The sequence below is a fragment of the Hemitrygon akajei genome, chromosome 14 (assembly GCF_048418815.1).
Source record: "Hemitrygon akajei chromosome 14, sHemAka1.3, whole genome shotgun sequence".
NCBI classification, from domain to species: domain Eukaryota; kingdom Metazoa; phylum Chordata; class Chondrichthyes; order Myliobatiformes; family Dasyatidae; genus Hemitrygon; species Hemitrygon akajei.
Window position 1 is genome coordinate 93,321,988 of NC_133137.1, and position 21,480 is coordinate 93,343,467.

At 36.3% G+C, this 21,480-nt stretch overlaps 1 protein-coding gene across 2 annotated transcripts in view; it reads right to left on the reverse strand.

The window, feature by feature from the left end:
- The window catches only part of ccdc146 (coiled-coil domain containing 146), a 106,869-nt gene that overhangs the window by 53,390 nt on the left and 31,999 nt on the right, over nt 1–21,480 (reverse strand). For both annotated transcript variants that reach the window (XM_073066624.1, XM_073066625.1), the window contains exons 5-6: nt 4,463–4,520; nt 1,983–2,159 (exon numbers count right to left, since the gene is read on the reverse strand). In XM_073066624.1, coding sequence (XP_072922725.1) covers nt 1,983–2,159; nt 4,463–4,520 — 235 coding nt within the window. The remainder of the gene's footprint in view (nt 1–1,982; nt 2,160–4,462; nt 4,521–21,480) is intronic.

Here is a 21,480-nt window from a genome sequence, read left to right on the forward strand (position 1 = left end):
TAGCCTCCAACTTGATGGCATGAACATCAATTTCTCTAACTTGCAGTAACCTCTCCACTTCTGTCCTAATCTGCCTGCTCCCCAACACCCTATCTCTTTCCTCACCCTCACCTTTTTTTATCTGCCCATCATTCACACATTCCTCCCAGTGGTTTCTCTTCCCCACCACCTTACCTTTATTCCATGGTCTACTGTCCTCTCCTATCCAATTCCATCTTTTTCAGTTCTTTGTCATTCTCATCCATCACCTCCCAGCTTCTCACATCATTCCCACTCTTCTCCATCTCACATTTACCTATCACTCCCACCCAAAACCGGATCCGTCTATTACCTGGCAGTTCTTGCACACCCCTTACATCAACTTTTTTATATTACCTATTTCCCCTCTTTATTTCCTGTTTTGATGAACTGTCTCAACCTGAAACATTAAGTGTTTATTTCCCTTCATAGATTCCACTTGACCTGCTCCTTTGTGTGTTGCTTAGTATTTCCAGCATCTGCAGTCTATTGTTTCTTTTAATATCAGAGAATATTAATTCATCCTTGCCTTGGAAACATGCAACCCCTCACACCCCTCCTCTCACCTAACCTTGAGGGCATCCTGAAAATGTTTTTGTAATCCCTATGAGACCATGATGGTTGATTCCTGTCAGCAAGCTTATGCTTCCCACTAGTTTTGCAAGGGATACATATTGGAGACATGTAAATCAGGCTCATGTTAAAACTGTATAATGCTCATAATGTCAGAAAGGTTCCACATTTTTTTAATCTCATCTACTCAAATGTTAAAATAAAGGCTGAAAATCTTAATTAAAGCAGCTGTCACAACAGAATGTTGATTTTTAATGGATGCAACAAAAAAATCTGATGGTCAATGCCCATAATGCTCACATGGATCAAGTGTCTGTTGAAAACCCCATTGCTCAAAATGCATCTTGCACCCATCATTACATCCTTTGCTGGCATATATTGGCACTGAGTCCTCTAGTGCATCTAATGTAATTCTGCTGTTTTCACATTAAAATCCTTTCATAGTTTAATTCTCCCTATCTTTGCAGGTGTCCTTACCAAACTTTGGTTTCCTGATTTCGAGCAAGGTCTCTTTAACACTAATATTGGCACATCTATGAAGCAAGCAACATGGGTCCAGAATTTCAGAATTCTCCCTCTTAATCTCTCTGCTACCCAACTCCCTTTTTAAACGTATTAAAAGTTTTATTCAATACAAGGTACTGATCACTGCTCTGTTGATTCCATTGATTATGCCTCTTTGAAACATTAAGACTTTTCTAGGAGAAAGATAGAAGTATCCAGCCCTAGACTGATGTGGTGAGAATGCATGCATATCCCTTTCCACCAAATTAAAATTAGAACAGAAAAAAATCACACAATTAAAATAAATACTACTAATAACTAATGTATCAAATTCAAATGGTTATAAAATTTATCATTTAATGTGAGCTGAAAACTTTAATATAGTGACACCACATGCACATGATAACCTAATGATTCTGAAGTTCGATTTTCCAGTAAAACTGATCTAAACTTTAATAGTGTCAGATTAGTGGATTTTTTGGACCAGTGGATGTTAGTTATAAAATTGGATGTTACTCATGCAGATGCACTTTATTTCAGATTTTTACATATTGCTAGATAGTATAATAATCTTTCCAGTGAACTCTAAGTTCAAAGGGAGTTGTAAATAAATAAACATTCTAGACCCAGCTCTGAAGGGAAACCCACCCACATTCCAGACAACTGATGATCAGAATCCTAATTCTGCCTTTGGCTGTACACGTGGCCCTCAAACCAAATCCTGGCCCTGGTCACACAGTAGGGCCATAGCTCTGTCCACACACTGTCCTCATACTCTGGCCACTCATCTCAAATTCTGGACCAATAAGTAGGACAGAGGATGCTCGATTATTCCAATAAAAGCAAGAAACATAACAATTTTAAAAAGCAGGTTGTATCTCTCTGACCTTCAGATTGGCTTCACTCTCTGTTTTCTTTTCCAACTCCTTTTGTGCATTTTTCACATCTTCAAGTTTGGTTTCCAGTTCTTCCTTGGACAATTTTATTTCCCGTTTCCTCTGTTTAATGTCATGCTTTAATTCAATGCAATTCTCTTTTAGTACTTTAGTCTTCTTTTCAAAATCCTAAATAAAAAATAAAAAATAAATTAACAAAGTAAGGAAAGTCCAGTATTTAATGTGCACAAGGTAACTGTAAGCTTCACAAAGCTATACAGATGTTGAAGATTTATTTATTACCAGCAGGTTCATGTCTTCATGAGATATTAGGGAACATGCAAACAGTAAAAAGACTTTGTAATGATGTTTGAAGTACCGTGCATTGTTTTCTCCCCATATGGGCAAAATGAGCTTGCTGGTGATCCACAGGAAATGTACAGTAATTTATTGTTGATGCAATATTATGTATTTGCTCTCTGAAGCCACCCCACCCCTAAATGGCATGGCCCTATATGGTGGCAGGGCATTCATTGTCATTACATTGGCATAGAAGGTCAAACCACATCCACAAAACAGCTGAAAAAATTGAGCTAAGCCTCTTCATTCAGAAATTATCAAAAACAATGAAGGCTTCAGAATACTTTTAGACATTCTGAAAATATAGGCATATCGATGCATCTTCTAAACTAAACATTAAAAAATATTCACATAAGCTTAAGTACTGGCAAATGTTTTCTAACAAATTTAGCAAATTACTTATTGTACATCCATTATACAGAACTACTTACAGAGAACTGTTGCCAATTTTAGTTTTGGAATGCAGGAACTTTGAAATAGGAGTAGGATGTTTAGGCCCTCTTGTCTGTCCTGCCATTCAGTAGTGACAGATCTGTGGCCTGATGACATATAAGACCATAAGACATAGGACCAAAATTAGGCCATCTAGCCTATTGAGTCTGCTCTGCCATTCAATCACGGTTGATCCTTTTATTCTATCTCCTCCTCAACCCCAGTTCCCGGCCTTCTCCCTGTAACCTTTGATGCCATGTCCAATCAAGAACCTATCAATCTCTGCCTTAAACACACCGAACAACCTGGCCTCCACAGCTGCATGTGGCAACAAATTCCACAAATTCACCACTCTTTGGCTAAAGAAATTTCTCCACATCTCTGTTTTGAAAGGGTGCCCCTCTATCCTGAGGCTGTGCCCTTTTGTCCTCGACTCTCCCACCATGGGAAACATCCTTTCCACATCTACTCTGTCTAGGTCTTTCAACATTCAAAAGGTTTCAATGAGATACCTCCCCCCCCCACCATCCTTCTGAATTCTAGTAGGTACAGATCCAGATCCATCAAACGTTCCTCATCTGATAACCCTTTCATTCCTGGAATCATCCTTGTGAACTTCCTCTGGACCCTCTTCAATGCCAGCACAACTTTTCTACGATGAGAGGCCGAAACTGTTCACAATACTCAAGTGAGGCCTCACCAGTGCCTTATAAAGCCTCAGCATCACATCCTTGCTATTGTATTCTCGACCTCTTGAAATGAATGCTAATATGGCATTTGCCTTCCTCACCACCAACACAACCTGCAAGTTAACCTTAAGGATGTTCTGCACAAGGACTCCCAAGTCCCTCTGCATATTATTCTCCCCCTTTAGAAAATAGCCCACACATTTATTTCTATTACCAAAGTGCATGACCATGCATTTTCCAACATTTTATTTTATATATAGGCAAATTCCAATAATCTAGCTCTCACAACAGGTTGTGCTGAACTGATTGATTATCTGAACAATTCAACATTTCTCTTAATACGTGAAAACACTTTTAATTCATTTTGTTTAAGATATTAACTGGGTAAGTTTAAAAAGAATGTAGAAAGTGAGGCCCTAGAGGGTGGATAGACAGATAGCCAACAGGTATATACATGTGTTCATAAAACTGTGCACAGTGAAGCCAGTAAAAACAAGAAAAGTAAAACTGTGGTAATACCCATGTTCCCCAACCACACAGCAGTTCCAGCACTCAGTTTAAGCTTTCCTGGTTCTATTGACCACTTTTCTTTGAAACTTACTGGGTTCACTTGAATATTACAGTGTACCATTTTTATAAAATGTGCGTTAGAAGAGCATTTGAAAGTTTGAATAACATCCAATATTCCAGGATAAATGCTGGATAAAGAGCAAGAACAGAGCAAAACATAGTGGATTTGTATAGGACCTATAATGCCATACTGCAATACTTCAAAATGATAATGTTTCTGTTCATTGTTGTTTGTTAATGATGCGTATGCTTACCAAATGTAAACAAATTAAGATGGCTAAACTTATTTATTAACAGAGTAACCCAGAGCTGAGTGCTCCTGATATGAGGAAACTTGTATGTGGATATATGTGGATGAACAAAATGATTCATTATTCTGATCCAAACACAAAATTGTATCCAGATATTTTAAGGGATTGAATTGTAGGCTTAAAAACTCACTGCAGCTTTTGGTAGTCTCTCAAAGTCTTTTTTATACATCACCAATTCTTCTTCTAAACTGTAACAGAATAGAATAGTTCTGGTTAAATTATTAATTGAGAAGAAAATATGGCCCATACTTAGTTCAAAGTCACTTTGAATTGACAGACATCTTTTCTAACCAACTGCTTTTTATGTTGCTTACCTTAACTTGATGTTGAAAAGCAATTTCATTTGAATGAGAATGGTAATTGAGCTCCCGAATAAAAGTCACAGCTTTAATAAATGTATCCATGTAGAAACACATGCCCATATTGGGCTAACAAGTATAAGCACTTAAAAAGAAACTGCAATGCCTCTAGGAGCAACCAGCCAGGTATCAAGAGAATTTGGCTCTGTTGCCCATGAGGAAGATCCTGAAAACCTTGAGGAATGCAATGAAACTACATGAGCAGCCTAAATGAATGAAGAACAATAAACCAATAATATAGTAGAAGAGTCCCAAACAAACGGATCCTATAATTTCCTATTATTGGAGATTGCCTAGTAACCCCATGGAGAGTTCCTGACTACACATGCTATTACTCTTCATAGACAGAACTTGCACCTGTTACAATTCTTGTCCACACTGCATAAAACTAAAGAATAATAGAAATGTACCAGTCTCTTTAACTGTCTAGTGGCTTAAATGACCCCACTTAACCATTATGAATCTGGGACAGACAAGTAGTAGGATCAGGAGTAGTTACTCATCCCTTTCAAGCTTGCAGAAAGATCTTGGCCAATCTTCTACCTCAACTTCATTTTCCTGTATTATCTCTCGATTCTCTATTCACCTACTATATGCCTTAAACAACTGAGCATCCAGTGTCTTCCAAAAATACAAATTTATTCTTAAATGGCCAATTAGCTCTTCTGAAACAGAAGTCTATAGAGCCTTGAGCAACTTTATCCTGTTAGACCTCTTAAGAATATTATCTGTTTTGAAGAGATGACCAATTATTTATTTAAACTTCGGAGGATATTGGCTTTATCCATTCAGTATCATATCAAAGTGCAATCCTTGCTTCTTAGGTATCAGTGTAGTGAAATTTATTTGGATTTCCTCAAAGTAAGGTGACCAAAACTGAATCCAATACACAAATAAGTTCTGATTCTTCTCCGTGGATTGTCACCTTGTCGTGGTGGAGAAGCTTGTGTGGTCCTGAGATCCCGAGAGTGATGATGTCTGGAGCTATGCTTCTGGTAGGGTCACCCATGGCAGTAAGGTCGAGCGTGAGGTTTCTGACAAAGAACAACCCAACCATGACCTCAATGGTGGAACAGGCAGATGAAGTTACTTCAAACTCAATGGCTGTGAAGGCGGATGAAGGCTGCAACAAATCCATCAGCTCCAATCATCATGGTTTCCATGCCACTGGAATCGGTTGGTTGATTTGTGAAGTATCGTGTGCTTCTTGGAGTGCAACATCAAGTACACGTTAAACAAATACACACACAGGTGTCTTCGCTCTGTGGAATCTGAACAAAGACCAGCATCCTCGACCTCGAGGGATAGCCACAGCAATGTTCTGATTGCAGAAAGCCTTCTCAAGATAGAAATTCTTAGTTACATTAACCATGGCTACACTGTACTCTGCTTCTAAAATATGAAATTAGAAATTAAATTTTATTTTAAAAATAACATTCCATTTGTTTGCCATTTTTTTGCTCTCCTGTATGCAACTTTGATATGTGTAAATGGACATTCACATCTCTTTGAATACCAACATTTCTCAGGGACATCATGTGATGACGTAGGATCGAGACGTGGAACTCCAGCTCTGCCGTAAAAACCAATAAAACAAAGTTTAAGTGAAGAAAAGTTAATAAATACCTTCTAGAAACTACTTATAAACAATTCAGGACTACCTTTAGATATGCCTCCTAAACAGAAACAGAAGAGAATTACTACTTTGAAGACAGCGCGAGTTGGTGGGGAAAGAGGCCCGGCCGTTTTGACGGAGCCTCGTACTCAAGTTGGATCTCTTCCCAGCGAAGTACATGTTGTCTCTGATGGTGCAGGGCAGGAGGCTGCGACAACATCAACAGTCTCTAAGAAGAAACAGCGGGAGCTGCACATGCGTGAAGAAACTAGTATGTACAAACAGGTGCAAACAAAACTACAAGTTCCGACTGCGACTGTAAGTGAAAATGAAAGTGAATCGGAAATAGAATCAGACTCTCTGGAAAACACAGATGAAGAAGAAGAAGAACAGGAGGAAATTAAATGTGAAAAGCTTTCTGGAGACATAAGAGAAGTCCTGATACAAATAATGTATGAATTAAAAGTAATAAAAAAAGATATTAGAAATATGAAGATTACGCTTGATAAGGTGTTGGAAAAACAAAAGAAAATGGACAAGAAAGTTAAAAAGTTGGAAGAAAAAATGGGAGACAATACTGAAAGAATGGATAAGATGGAAGATAATATCCTTGCTTGAACATCAGAAAGAAAACGGTTGTTGGAAAAAGTAGATGTGCTCGAAAATTTCAGCAGACGAAAAAATATTAAGATTGTTGGTCTTAAAGAAGGTATAGAGGGAGAAGATTCAATAAAATTCTTTCAAAAATGGATTCCAGAAATCTTGGAAATGGAAGAGGGAAGTCAGTTAATTGAAATTGAAAGGGCTCATAGAGCTTTAAGACCAAAGCCCCAACAAGATCAAAATCCACAATCAATCTTGATAAAATGTTTAAGATATCAAGATAAAGAAAAGATCTTGAAGGCAGCTGCTCAAGGTGCCAGAAGGAGAAATGGGCCATTGATGATAGAAGGGAAAGGAGTTCTTTTTTATCCTGATATAAGTTACGACCTTTTGAAGAGGTGGAAGGAATTTAATTCAGTGAAAAAAATCTTATGGGAAAAGGGTTATAAATTTATATTCTGCTACCCAGCAACACTGGTAATTTTTTTGGATGATGAAGAAAAAAGATTTTTTACTGATCATCAGAAAGCAGAGGAATTTGTACAAGAACTTCCTAATATTTGCGAGATGCGGTAAATTATGGAAATGAAATGGATTAAAGATGAAGACTGAGAAAGGGATCGGATTTGATGGACATTTATGAGTAGAAGAATATACAAATATACTTTATATGATAGAAGGGGAACAAGATAAAAAATTGAGGAATATTAATTGGGATTAGAGATATTAATTTTTTTTCTTCTTCACATATATATATTTTTTGTTACGGGGGAGCTGGAGGAGCTTCTGATCGATCGCTGCGGGATTCAAGTGTGTAATCATGGCGATTGCCATGACCCATAAAACGGAGGGGAGTAATGTTGTATTTCTATTCATTCACAACATTAGTGGGGGGAGGGTATTTTGTTATTTTTTTCTTTACTATCTATCTTTCTTCTATTTTTCTTTTTTTGCCTGGATGATTGGGGGGGGGGGGGGAGACACATAGCAACATGGAGAATTTTAAAGAGATTCCCCAAGGTATTATGAATGACTAATTTACTCAATTTTTTAAGTTTTAATGTTAATGGGCTTAATGGACCTGTGAAAAGAAAAAGAGTTTTAACATATATTAAGAAAATGAAAGGAGATATAGCTTTTTTGCAGGAAACACATTTAACAGAGACAGAACATCAGAAATTAAAGAGAGATTGGGTTGGAAGTGTTATTGCAGCTTCATTTAATTCAAAGTCAAGGGGAGTTGCAATTTTGGTTAATAAAACCTTACCAATTAAAATACAAAATGTACTAATTGATTCTGTGGGGAGATATGTGATTATACATTGTCAAATCTTTTTGGAATTATGGACTCTTGTGAACATTTATGCACCAAATGAAAATGATGCAAAATTCATACAAGAAGTTTTTTTGAATTTGGCCGACGCACATGATAAAATATTAATAGGTGGAGATTTTAACTTTTGTTTAGACCCAGTTCTAGATAGGTCAACTAAGGCTATTACAAAATCAAAAGTAATAAAGCTAACTTTATCATTGATAAAAGACTTAAATTTGATTGATATATGGAGAAGAATTAATCCAAGAGAAAGAGATTATTCATTTTATTCAAATGGACATAAAACTTATTCAAGGATTGATTTTTTCCTATTATCAATTAATATTCAGGATAGAGTGAAAAGTGTAGAATATAAAGCGAGAATACTGTCAGATCATTCCCCCTTGATAATGACAATGATAATGATGGATAAAGAGGAATTGATTTACAGATGGAGATTTAATTCAATTTTATTAAAACATCAAGATTTTTGTGATTTTATGAAAAAACAGATCAATTTTTTTTTGGATACAAACTCATATTCAGTTGATGATAAATTTATATTATGGGAAGTGATGAAAGCATATTTGAGGGGTCAGATAATAAGTTATACTACTAAAATTAAGAAGGAATATATGGTAGAAATAGATCAATTAGAAAAAGAGATTACAAAATTAGAAAAAGAATCCCAAAGATATATGACAGAAGAAAAACGAAGACAACTTGTTAATAAGAAGCTACAATATAATACACTCCAGACATATCAAACAGAAAAAGTAATTATGAGAACTAAACAGAGATATTACGAATTAGGTGAAAGATCACACAAGATTCTTGCTTGGCAGTTGAAAACCGAGCAAGCTTCCAAAACAATAAATGCAATTAGAACAAGTGCAAATAAAATTACTTATAAACCTTTAGAAATTAATGAAACTTTAAAAAAATTTTACTCTGAATTATATCAATCAGAATCACAAAATGAGGTTGCTGAGATAGAAATTTTTTTATCACAAGTAACTGTTCCAAAATTGAATTCGGAAGAACAGAAAGGATTAGATATTATATACCCTTTACATTAAAAGAGGTTGAAGAAGCTTTAGGATCACTTCAGAGTAATAAATCTCCAGGAGAAGAGGTTTTCCACCTGAATTTTATAAAAAATTTGAAGATTTATTAATCCCTCCCTTTATGGAGTTAATATATCAAGCGGAAAGAACACATAAACTTCCACAATCTTTTTCAACAGCGATCCTAATAGTATTGCCAAAAAAAGATACAGATCCTTTAAAACCAACGTCATATAGGCCTATTTCTTTGTTGAATACAGATTATAAAATAATAGCAAAAATTTTATCTAATAGATTATCTAAATATTTACCAAAATTAATACATATGGATCAAACAGGCTTTATTAAAAGTAGACAATTGGCGGATAATGTAACTCGGTTACTTAGCATAATTCATCTGGCACAAAAGAAGGAAGAAATAAGTGTGGCAGTTGCTTTGGATGCAGAAAAAGCATTTTTGATAGATTGGAATGGGACTTCTTATTTAAGGTATTGGAAAAATATGGGTTAGGAAAATATTTTATAAAATGGATTAAAACCTTAAATACTAGTCCCAAAGCTAAAGTATTGACAAATGGTCAAATTTCATCATCATTCCAGTTAACAAGGTCAACCAGACAAGGCTGTCCATTATCACCTGCCCTATTTGTATTGGCGATAGAACCATTAGCTGAATTAATTAGAACGGATCCAGACATTGTGGGCTTCAGAGTTAACCAGGAGGAATATAAGATTAATTTATTTGCTGATTATGTTCTGATTTACTTAACAAACCCATTACATTCATTGCATAAATTATCTTTCAGATTGGAAGAATATGGGAAAATATCAGGGTATAAAGTAAACTGGGATAAAAGTGAAATTCTACCCCTTACTAAAGGAGATTATAGTCAATGTCGATTAGTAACTCAATTTAGATGGCCGACAAATGGTATAAAATATTTAGGTATAAGAGTCGATAATGATATAAAGAATTTATATAAATTAAATTATTTGCCATTATTGAAAAAAATAGAAGATCTTGATAAATGGATGATGTTACCAATAACATTAGTAGGTAGAGTTAATGCTGTAAAAATGAATATATTTCCCAGATTAAAATATTTATTCCAAACATTACCAATACAACTGCCCCAGAAGGTTTTTCAAGAGTTGAATAAATGTGTGAGGAAGTTTCTTTGGAAAGGTAAGATGTCAAGAATATCGTTGGAAAAATTGACATGTAAATTTGACCTAGGAGGGTTACAACTCCCAAATTTTAAGAATTATTATAAAGCAAATCAATTTAGATTTATTGCATCTTTTTTTGATGAAGAAAAACCGGCATGGATTAGAATAGAGTTAGATAAGATAGGAGAAAATATACCAGAAGATTTTATATATAAATGGGAATCCAAATGGATACGGGAAAAGAAAGAATCTCTTATATTAAAACATTTGATCGATTTATGGAATAAGGTAAATGTGGATGATGAGATAAAGAAATCTTTATTAGCAAAGAGAACCCTAATTCAAAATAGACTTATTCCTTTTACGATGGATAATCAACTTTTAAATAACTGGTTTCAAAAAGGGATCAGATATATAGGTGACTGTTTTGAAGGAGGTATATTGATGTCGTTTGATCAATTAAAGAATAAATATAAAATATCAACTAACACTCTTTTCTGTTATTTTCAATTAAAGGCCCATTTAAGAGATAAACTGGGTCAAACAATGTTAATGCCAAAACCTAATGAAATAGAAACTTTAATTCAAAAAGGAAAAATTAAAAAATTTACATCTTAGATAGATAGATAGATACTTTATTCATCCCCATGGGGAAATTCCAACTTTTTTCCAATGTCCCATACACTTGTTGTAGCAAAACTAATTACATACAATACTTAACTCAGTAAAAAATATGATATGCATCTAAATCACTATCTCAAAAGCAATAATAATAGCTTTTAAAAAGTTCTTAAGTCCTGGCGGTAGAATTGTAAAGCCTAATGGCATTGGGGAGTATTGACCTCTTCATCCTGTCTGAGGAGCATTGCATCGATAGTAACCTGTCGCTGAAACTGCTTCTCTGTCTCTGGATGGTGCTATGTAGAGGATGTTCAGAGTTATCCATAATTGACCGTAGCCTACTCAGCGCCCTTCGCTCAGCTACCGATGTTAAACTCTCCAGTACTTTGCCCACGACAGAGCCCGCCTTCCTTACCAGCTTATTAAGACGTGAGGCGTCCCTCTTCTTAATGCTTCCTCCCCAACATGTCACCACAAAGAAGAGGGCGCTCTCCACAACTGACCTATAGAACATCTTCAGCATCTCACCACAGACATTGAATGACGCCAACCTTCTTAGGAAGTACAGTCGCCTCTGTATGTATGTATAATTTGATTCAAAAACAGACAATTAAACCAGGAATTCATAAGTCAAGACAAAAATGGGAAACTGATTTGAATATTAAAATTGATGAAAAAAATTGGTCAAGACTATGTCTTGATAGAATGACAAATACAATAAATGTCCAACTTAGATTAGTACAATACAATTTTTTACATCAATTATATATTACACCACAAAAAATAAATAGATTAAACCCAAATTTATCTGACCAATGTTTCCGATATAATCAAGAAATCGATACTCTTTTACACTCTACTTGGTCTTGTTTTTAAATTCAACCTTTTTGGATAAATCTAAGACTTTTACTGGAACAAATTATTGGAATACAACTTCCACATAGCCCAACATTATTTTTATTAGGCGATATTGAAGGGATAATACCGAAACCTAAATTGAATAAATAGTAGAAAAAATTTATAAAAATTGCATCGGCAGTAGCCAAAGAAGCTATTGCAGTGACGTGGAAATCAGATTCATATTTAACTATGGACCGTTGGAATAATGAAATATATAGCTGCATTCCACTTGAAAAAATTACTTATAATTTAAGAAATGAATATGATATATTTTTGAAAATTTGGCACTTCTATCTACAAAAGATAGGATTAAATATATAGGTCCTTTGAAGATAAAATTATTAGTTATTTGGGGAAAAAATAAAGATATATACTAAAGTTATTTTGAACTCCATGATGCATGTGGGGATCCTCCAATATCCAGGCAATTCTTCTTTCTTTCTTTCTTCTTTTTTTCCCTCTTTTTTCTTTTTTTTTTAGACAGGGATGTTAAGGGGGGAAGGGTTAAGGGGAGGGGGAGGGCTAATATTAATTTTCATTACTTTATTATTCTATTCATTGTATGTAATTCTCTTAAAAATTTAATTAATTTTTTTTTAAAAAAATACCAACATTTCTCAATTAAAAAACAACTTGCTCTTATTTTTCATACCTAATTTGAACAAATTACTTTATACTTCAGTTACCCTGCTCTATCCAATTGCTTATCTTACCTATATTTATACCCACTTCTTCTTCATAGCTCACTTCAAAATCTAGCTATGTTTGTTTTCATAGAAATGTCTTAAATGCCATTGATATCCAAGGGGTCACTACTAACTAAAGTTCAGCTGAACGAGTTTTATAAATGTTGTGGCTACATTAGCAGGACAGAGGCTGCGTACCCTATGAAAAATAAGACCCAATCCTTGTCACTTTTGCTGAAACTCAAGTCAAGACATAAGTACTTTCCTCTTGCATACAGTAAGTGCCGTTCCAAAAACTGACTTTAAAAATTCCTGATGAGGTTACAGTTGGGTGTGGGAAAACAAGAGATGCAGATGTGAAAATTGGCAAGATGACTGAAGGAAGATGATTATGTGCTGAGTTTGGGATTTCTTGAGAGTAAGAAAGGCAAAAGGATTGGGCAATTGTTGGCATTGAAAAGCTGAAGAAGGCAATAACTGATAAAAGAAGATGTCTTGAAACCAGGCAACAAGCCAGATGGCATCAAACTTTGAACCTCATAACAAAATAGTTTGATATTGACTGTTAAAGAAAAGAACTATCTTAGGATCATCATTCAAATAAGGTACAAGTTTAAAATAAATCCAAATCCACAACTATCAAGCACACTTTTTTGCTTGATAACTGTCCTGAAATCTGAATATCACAACTCAATTTCAATGTAGTTTTTTTATGAGATAAAAGATTCAATTAATACTTGAAGGGGAAGGAACTTCTGGTTCCTGAGTATAGTTTTGTTATTCTGTAGCAAAGCAACATACTTGGCATTATGAATAAATGTCACAATGTGGAATACATCCAACACAAGTGGAACTCATAAATAAAGCATTGAAACTGTGCTTTAAAAACTTTTTCATAACTTTTTTCTCCAAGTTATTAAATTGTAAGCAGTAATTTGTTATATGCTAAGATCTATTTATATAAAATGAATCCAGAATGATAATGTTCATAAGGTTATGGCACACAAAATAGTATCTCGTTTCTTTAAACACACATATAATTAAGCACAAATTTATAAAGATGCCAACAGTAAACTTAAGAATCTTAGTTAAAAATAACCAGTCTGCTCCACAGGGTCTCCTAAATTTATTAATTAAATTATAAATTCTTTCCCTCAAACATTTGTTTGAGCTACAAACTGTTTTCTTCATCTATTGGCCTGGTTTTTGAGCATCCAATAAATGGATGTGTTCGGATACCTGTTTCAAATCCTTACTCTGCTCTTCCAGTCTCTGCAAACTCATTTCTGCCTCAAACTCTCAAAGCTATATGCACTTCTCCAGTTCAACTCTGATTTTAATCACTCCATTGCTGATAACTGTGCCTTCAGCTTGCCTGAACCCAAGTCCTGCAATTTTTTTCCTTAAATGTCTGTCTCTCTAACTCTCTTTAACACACTGAATAAAATCTATTTCTTTATCTAAGCTTGTTGATATTTACCCTGATATCACTTTGAGGATGATTTCAACCTTGTTTAACAATATTGTTCTGAAGCACCTTGAGATGTTTTGTTATGTTAAAGGCAGTAAATGAAAATCAGCCGCTGTCATTATCATGAGAGAGACAAGAACTAAAAGTGTAAAAATAATTACTAATAAATCCAATAATCTGATTGCAAACTAAATAGAATCTTAATTTTCCAATGAGTGGGTGCAAAATGGAAATCACTAGTGCAGAGAGCGACCGGCACAATTCCAGTTAATGAGAAAGCAAGTAAGAAAGGAGTCATCTATTTTTGGAAATGGATGAAATGTGGTGGAAAGAAGTTTGTACAAATATTAGAATGTATCTGTTGGGCTGAAAGGGCTTCTTGCCTGCAGTGGACCTTATGTAAGACGAAGTAATATTACAGTTATCAAGGTCATTTGACTGCCGTTAAAAACAATTGCTTTATTAAAATAAATATATAGTTGCTTTACATAAACTAAGTAACTAAATGTTGAAAAATAACACATGGCAACTTTAATTCCATGAACATCTAAAACTTCTTATGTTATTTCCTAGGAGTTATGGTTTTTGCCTCATTGAGACTATTCAAATTCACTCTTTGTTGATTCATCTAGTAAACAGCCAGTTTAACTGACATGTTCTTCTTTCAAGCCACTTGATCACTCTCTGAGAAATGCTTCATAAAAGTTTGATATAAAAATGTCTGGTTTTAATGGATGGGCAATTAGCAACATTAAGTATGCATAAATTGCTATGTTCAAAGTACATTTATTATCAAAGTATATGTCATTATATACAACCCTGAGATTCATTTTCTTGCAGGCATACTCAATAAATCCAATAACTATAATGGAATCAATGAAAGACTGCACCAATAGGGCAGACAGTGTGCAAAAGAAATAAGCAATAAATATCAAGTACGTGAGATGAAGAGTCCCTGAAAGTGAGTCCATAGATTGTGGGAACAGTTCAGAGATGAGGCAAGTGAAGTTATCTCCTCTGGTTCAACAGCCTGATGATTGAGGGGTAATAACTGTTCCTGAACCTGGTGGGGGGGAGGGGGAAACCTGTACCTTCTTCCTGATGACAGCAGTGAGAAGAGAGCATGACCAGGGTTGTGGTCTGATGATGGATGCTGCTTTCCTGTGACAATGCTCTGTGCAGATGTGCCCAATAGTGGGTAGGGCTTTTACCCATAATGGAATGGGCCATATCCACTTTGTCTTGTAGGGTTTTCTGCTTGAAGGCATTGGTGTTTCCGTACCAGGCTGTGATGCAGCCAGCCAATATACTCTCCATCACACATCTATAGAAGTCTGTCAACATTTTAGATGTCATGCTGAATCTTCGCAAATTTCTAAAGAAGTAGAGGCGCTGCCATGCTTTCTTCATAATCGCATTTATATAATACAGAAGATAAAATAAAGAACAGTATGCCACAGGAACAAGTCCTTTGGCTCATTATGCCTCTGCTGAACATGATGCCAAATTAAACTAATCCATTAAACCTGCAAATGAACCATATCCCTCTTATCTTTGCATAGTCATGGTATCTAAACGCCTCTGTTGTGTCTGTCTCCACAATCACCACTCCTGCCAGCACATTTGAAACAACCACCCCTCTCTGGGCAAAAACTTGTCCTGTGGGTCTCCTTTGAACTCTGCTCCTCTCACCTTAAAGCTATGTGCTCAAGTATTTGACATTTATACCTGTTGTGTATTTAATACTTCAGTAATATTTGATTAATATTGTACATATATTGTTTGAGCATTCTTTGTTGTTCTCATAATTCATTATGGTTTAAATGTAGAAGTATGTGAATGACATACGTCATTACGCCACCATGTCATGTGTGCGCACCTCACTTAAAGCATAAACAAAGAATACTTGTTTATCCTGGTCTTCCGTGTTTTTCTTTTGTCCGTGTTTTAGTCACAAAACGTAACAATGGCAATGAGGATGAAAATTGGAAAACACAAATATATAAAAGGGTAAAATAGTGTCAAATGAAAATGCCACACCCATGTTTTACAAAACCCGTTTGGTTCCTTATACCATCCTTAATAAAGTAGCCAGTTAGTAAGATCGCACAGAGTATGAAGGAATTCTTTCTAAGGTTGAGTGGAGGCTATGGGCAACACCAGTGGTCCCAATAGCCAACAAGAATGGGTCTGTCAGTATCTGTGGTAATTTTAGGGTCACCATCAATCCAGTACTGAAAGTAGATCTCTATTCTCTGCCCAGGATACAGGATATCTTTGTAAAGCTTTCTGGAGGAATACACTTAAGCAAAATGAACTTAATTGAGCCTACCTACAGATGAGATGCAAGAAGAATCCAAAGTGTTTCTCACCATGAACACTCACAATGGGCTTAATTGCTAAAATAGGCTTATTATCGAAATAGTATCTGCACCTGCGCTCTGGCGATAAGCTATGGACCAGGTGCTGCAAAGTTGCCCAGGCAGTCAGTGTTATCAGGATGACATCATTGTTACAGGCAAGGATGAGAAGAAACATCTCCAAATTCTCAAGACAGTGTTACAAAGATGAGAAGATTATGGGCTCAAGAGCACAATGCGACAGGTGTGAATGCTTTAAACCGAGCCTCACTTACTGTGGTCACACCACTGACACACAAGAATTACACAAATGTGCTGAGAAAATTCAAGCGGTGGTGGCTCCCCCAAGACCAAAGGACATGTCATAGTTGCGATCCTTATTAGCACTTGTTCATTACTATAACAGGTTCCTGCCAAACTTGATTACTGGCTCCACCCCTTGAACTCATTACTATAGATTTGGAAGATATGGTAATGGACAAAGCAGTGTGAGGTGGCTTTCTAAAAGGTGACATCAGACATACTCACACATTATGATCAACAGTGAAGGTTGCCTGTGACACCTTTCATGTCACATTTTATGAATGGTGGAAGTGAACACCCATAGCCTTTGCAACACATTCCCTTACTACTGCAGAGAAAAATTACACCCAGATTGACAGAGGGGCCTTGAGTCTGGTTTGGGGTGTAAAACTCTTCAACCAGAACTTGTAAGGGAGAGAGTTTACCCTTATTACTGACCATCAACTGTTAGTGTCCATTTTCAATCCACAGAAGGGTGTTCCACTAACAGCAGTAGCATGACTGGAGAAATGGGGTCTGTTCTTGGAGAACACAATTACAACATCGAATTCAAGGGGATGACTAATCATGGAAATGCTGAAGGGTTGTCCTGTTTACCCTTGGAAAAGGAAACATCTGAAAAGTTTACAGTACAAAGGGGGGGGGGGCAATCCTCTTGACATATTCTTACTAATGCAATCGAAAGTCTCCCTATTAGGCAGAGATGATTCAAAGGGAAACCAGAAAATACCCCATACTATTTCAGGCTTACATGGTCACCCAAAATTGTTAGAATGTGCAGCAGGAATTCCAGATACTCCATTTTTTACAAACACTGGGATGAACTATGCTAAGAGCTAAAGTGTTGGAGGAGCTACATGCCAGTGATTTAGGTGTGGTCAAAATGAAAGCATTAGCTTGAAGCTTTGTCTGGTGAACTGGAATAGATCAGCACATCAAGCAACTTGCAAAGCATTGTTTGGGATGCCAACACGTCCAGAAGATGCCAAGAACAACACCTCTCCAGCCTGCATTGCCTGGCAGAGAATTCATGTGGGTTTTGCCAGACCATTCATGGGCACTAATTTCTTAGTAACAGAGGGTGCAGCTATAAAGTGACAGAAGTATTCCCAATAGCCTCCTTCACTGTTGATATGTTGAGCAGCCTCTTTTCAAGGACTGGTGTTCCAGATTACTTAGTCTGTGACAATGGACCACAGCTTGTTATGAAACAGTTTCAGTCATTCCTGAAAGTGAATGGAATAAGACATAATACATCTGTGCTGTATCACCCAGCTACAAATCATTTGACAAAAAGATTTGTCCAGTCTAAAGAATGCACTGCAAGCAATGTTAGCAGAACACACTGCACTGACACTGAATCAGAAGCTTGCCAATTTCTTCCTTGCATATCACAATGCAGCACACTTCATGACTATCAACTCACAAGCTAACTCATTAAACCCATTCTCAAAAAAAGTATGCAGGACAAATTGAGGGCTCCTCAAACAAAGAGGTTCAATGTTTCACTCTCGGATGAGCAGTCCTGGTGAGGGACTACACAGGTGATGAAAAGTGGGTAGTTGGAAAGATTAAGGATGGAACTGGATCTCTCTCCTACACAGAAGAGATTGCATCTAATGTCATCTGGAGACCAATTTGATCAATTGAGGACAGCATAGTCAATTGTTAGAGAAGAGAAGTTTCTAGAGCTGTCAGAACTACATTCTGCCAGAGTCAACTCCTACAGCCACCACGGAAGAGACTGTTTCACAGCTACAGATCTCTCCTGCCAAGTGGAGTGATCCTCCTTGTCAGGAAGGACATTATCCCACAAAAGTAAAAAATCCTCCACAGCAATTAAATATTTAGGCATAAATGGGACAATTTAAAATTTACTATTTTGAGAATATCTATATAGTAGTTGCATTATTTAGTATAATATATACAGAAATATACATATACAGTATGTTGAAATGCATTCTAGATTGAGTTGGAGACTATAGCTAAGCAGGGAGGAGTGCTGTACATTTAATATTTCAGTAACATTTGAGAAATTGTAAATATATTGTTTGACTAAACTTTCATTGTTGTTTACATTACTCAATATGGGTTATATGTAAAAGTACATGAATGGCACACAGCATTATGCCACCATATCATACATGCATGTTGTTCTTTCGATTAATTTTATTTTTTGCAGTTACAAGACATAAAACTACCTGAGGAAAAAAAAACTCTGAATGTCTAGCCTACTTATGTCTCTCATAATTTTCTAAATGATTATCAATCTCCAATGCTCTAAATTGTCTAACCTCTCCTTATAGCTAATACCCTCTAATCCAGGCAGCAGCTTGGTAAAGTACTTCTGCATCTCTGCTAAAGTACTTCTGCATCTCTGCATCTCTGCTAAACATCCTTCCTGTAATGGGGTGAAAGGAACTGCACACAGATCCCTAAATGTGGCTTACCCAAACTTTCACACAGCTTCTACGTCACCTAACCAAAGTTTAGTACATCTGCAATTTTACTTTTTTTACTTTATACAGCTACAATCTGAACAACTAAAGTGTGTGTGTGTGTGTGTGTGTGTGTGTGTGTGTGTGTGTGTGTGTGTGTGTGTGTGTGTGTGTGTGTGTGTGTGTGTGTGTGTGTGTGTGTCGCATCTGTTAGTCTCGCGAGACCATGCCTCTGCTCCTGGAAAGTCTTGGAGTGTCCTCTCCAGGGCACAGACCTGAGCAAGGTTATATGGAAGACTGGCAGTTGCTCATGCTGCTAGTCTCCCCTCTCCACACCACTGATGTTGCCCAAGGGAAGGGCAAGGGCCGATACAGCTTGGCACCAGTGTCGTCACAGGAGTTACCAGAACGAGATTGAAGGCAATGTCGGACTGCCTTAGGGACTAAAGAACTGCTAGAGAATGAAGATAGTAGTTCATACCCTGCAATAGTTGTACTCCTGTATTGATGATCATAAGTGTATTAAAGGTTATGGGGTGAAGGCACAAGAATGGGGTTGAGGGGGAAAATAAATCAGCCATAATTGAATGACAGAGCAGTTTCATTGGACTGGATGGCCTAATCCTGCTCCTATGTCATATGGTCTTATAAGTGTCAAAGTGTGATGTTCCAACTGCCAGAGAACTAGTGAATCTTTTATAATTTTAAATGTTGCTTCATGGTCTGCCCTTTCCAATACACCCTGAATTTCACTGAATGTCAAAATGACTTGTGCAATTTTTAGTCATCCAGAGAAAATTTTTGGACCAATTTATCGGTTCCTGCTCATTCTCAAATGTCAGTTAATCCTTCTTAGCAACTTTCTAAACTGATGTCTGAATGGAGATGGTTGAATGACTTCATGATACAGTATTACAAGAGGCACCTCAACTGTATACATTTCTGATAGTTCTGGAAAAAAGGGAGGGTCAAGAATTAGCAAAGATCAGCAGAGAACAAATGGCTGGCAGCTCTAAACAACACTCTATTGTCAGACAAACTGTGCAAGGGAGAAATTTCACCTGAGTGGCAAAAATGAGGAGAGTAGACAAAGTTTCTTTAGAACCTATCTTCCAATGCCAACAGTTACAATGCACCTGATGTAATTTTAGGTCAATGGCTTCATTATAGGCTACCTCAATGTGTGCAGCACTTTGAGTGATGGAGACCATATTCTTGACAATGCCTGCACCCTAGTAGTGTGTGCCAGCATACCTACAAGAAAAAAATTCTATGTTAGGGTTGAATGTGTGGATAGTCATTGAAGCAAATGAATGTAGGAAGATGAGGGAAGTAAATAAAGGAAAGGTGATGGGTACAAAGTGTAGAAGAGCCAGCTGTAGGATGTTTAATGAATTGTAACTGTGATTAGAGGAGGGTGATGGAAAGCTGATGCCACAGGTGATATAGACAGTTTCCATTTGCTACTTTTCCTTTGTGAACTTTTTCTTCAATATCTGATTACAGCAGTCAGATTAGGAACCTTTGCCCCCTCTTCCTGGACACCTCCACCACAAGAATTCCAGAATTTGAAAATCAGGAACCTCTGTAGAAGATATTCCAGTTGTTACCTTAAGCTTACAACAATCATTCAAATAACCAATTTGCAGTGAATCGTCCCTATGAAGCCACTGAATTTCTCCTTCCCATTCAAATCTGATATATTGTTGATATGCTGTGCATTACAACTGACATTGTACAATCATAATCAACTAAAACATCAGCTTTGGATCTTGCTGATATTAACAGATAAATGTAATGGCTGTTATGTGAAAATTCTGAGTACTTTGAATGTTTCACCATATAAAAATACTTCAATAGAGAGGGGAATTGTCATTCTTCATTTTGTGCAATAATAATTTTGCAATTCTGTTTACTGACTGTGAACTAAAACATCTTACAAACAAGCCATAACATCTGCTGCCTAGAAACATGGAACATTTTAGAAGTTGTACTTTGGCTAAATCTGTAACTTGGTATCAGTCCAATGTTTTGACCTTTCTTTGACTGTTCATTGCACTTCTTAACAAGTGCGTTTTTATGTTCAGAAGAAACTGCCTTTTGTTTATCACCGTGTATATCAGTTTGTGAAATGGTTACATTTGCTAATTAATTGCCTGATTCCAAGATGCTGATAAATAGATGTAACCACAAAAGGTGAAATTAAAATTCTATCCATAAGGAAAGGGTAAAGGAAAAAG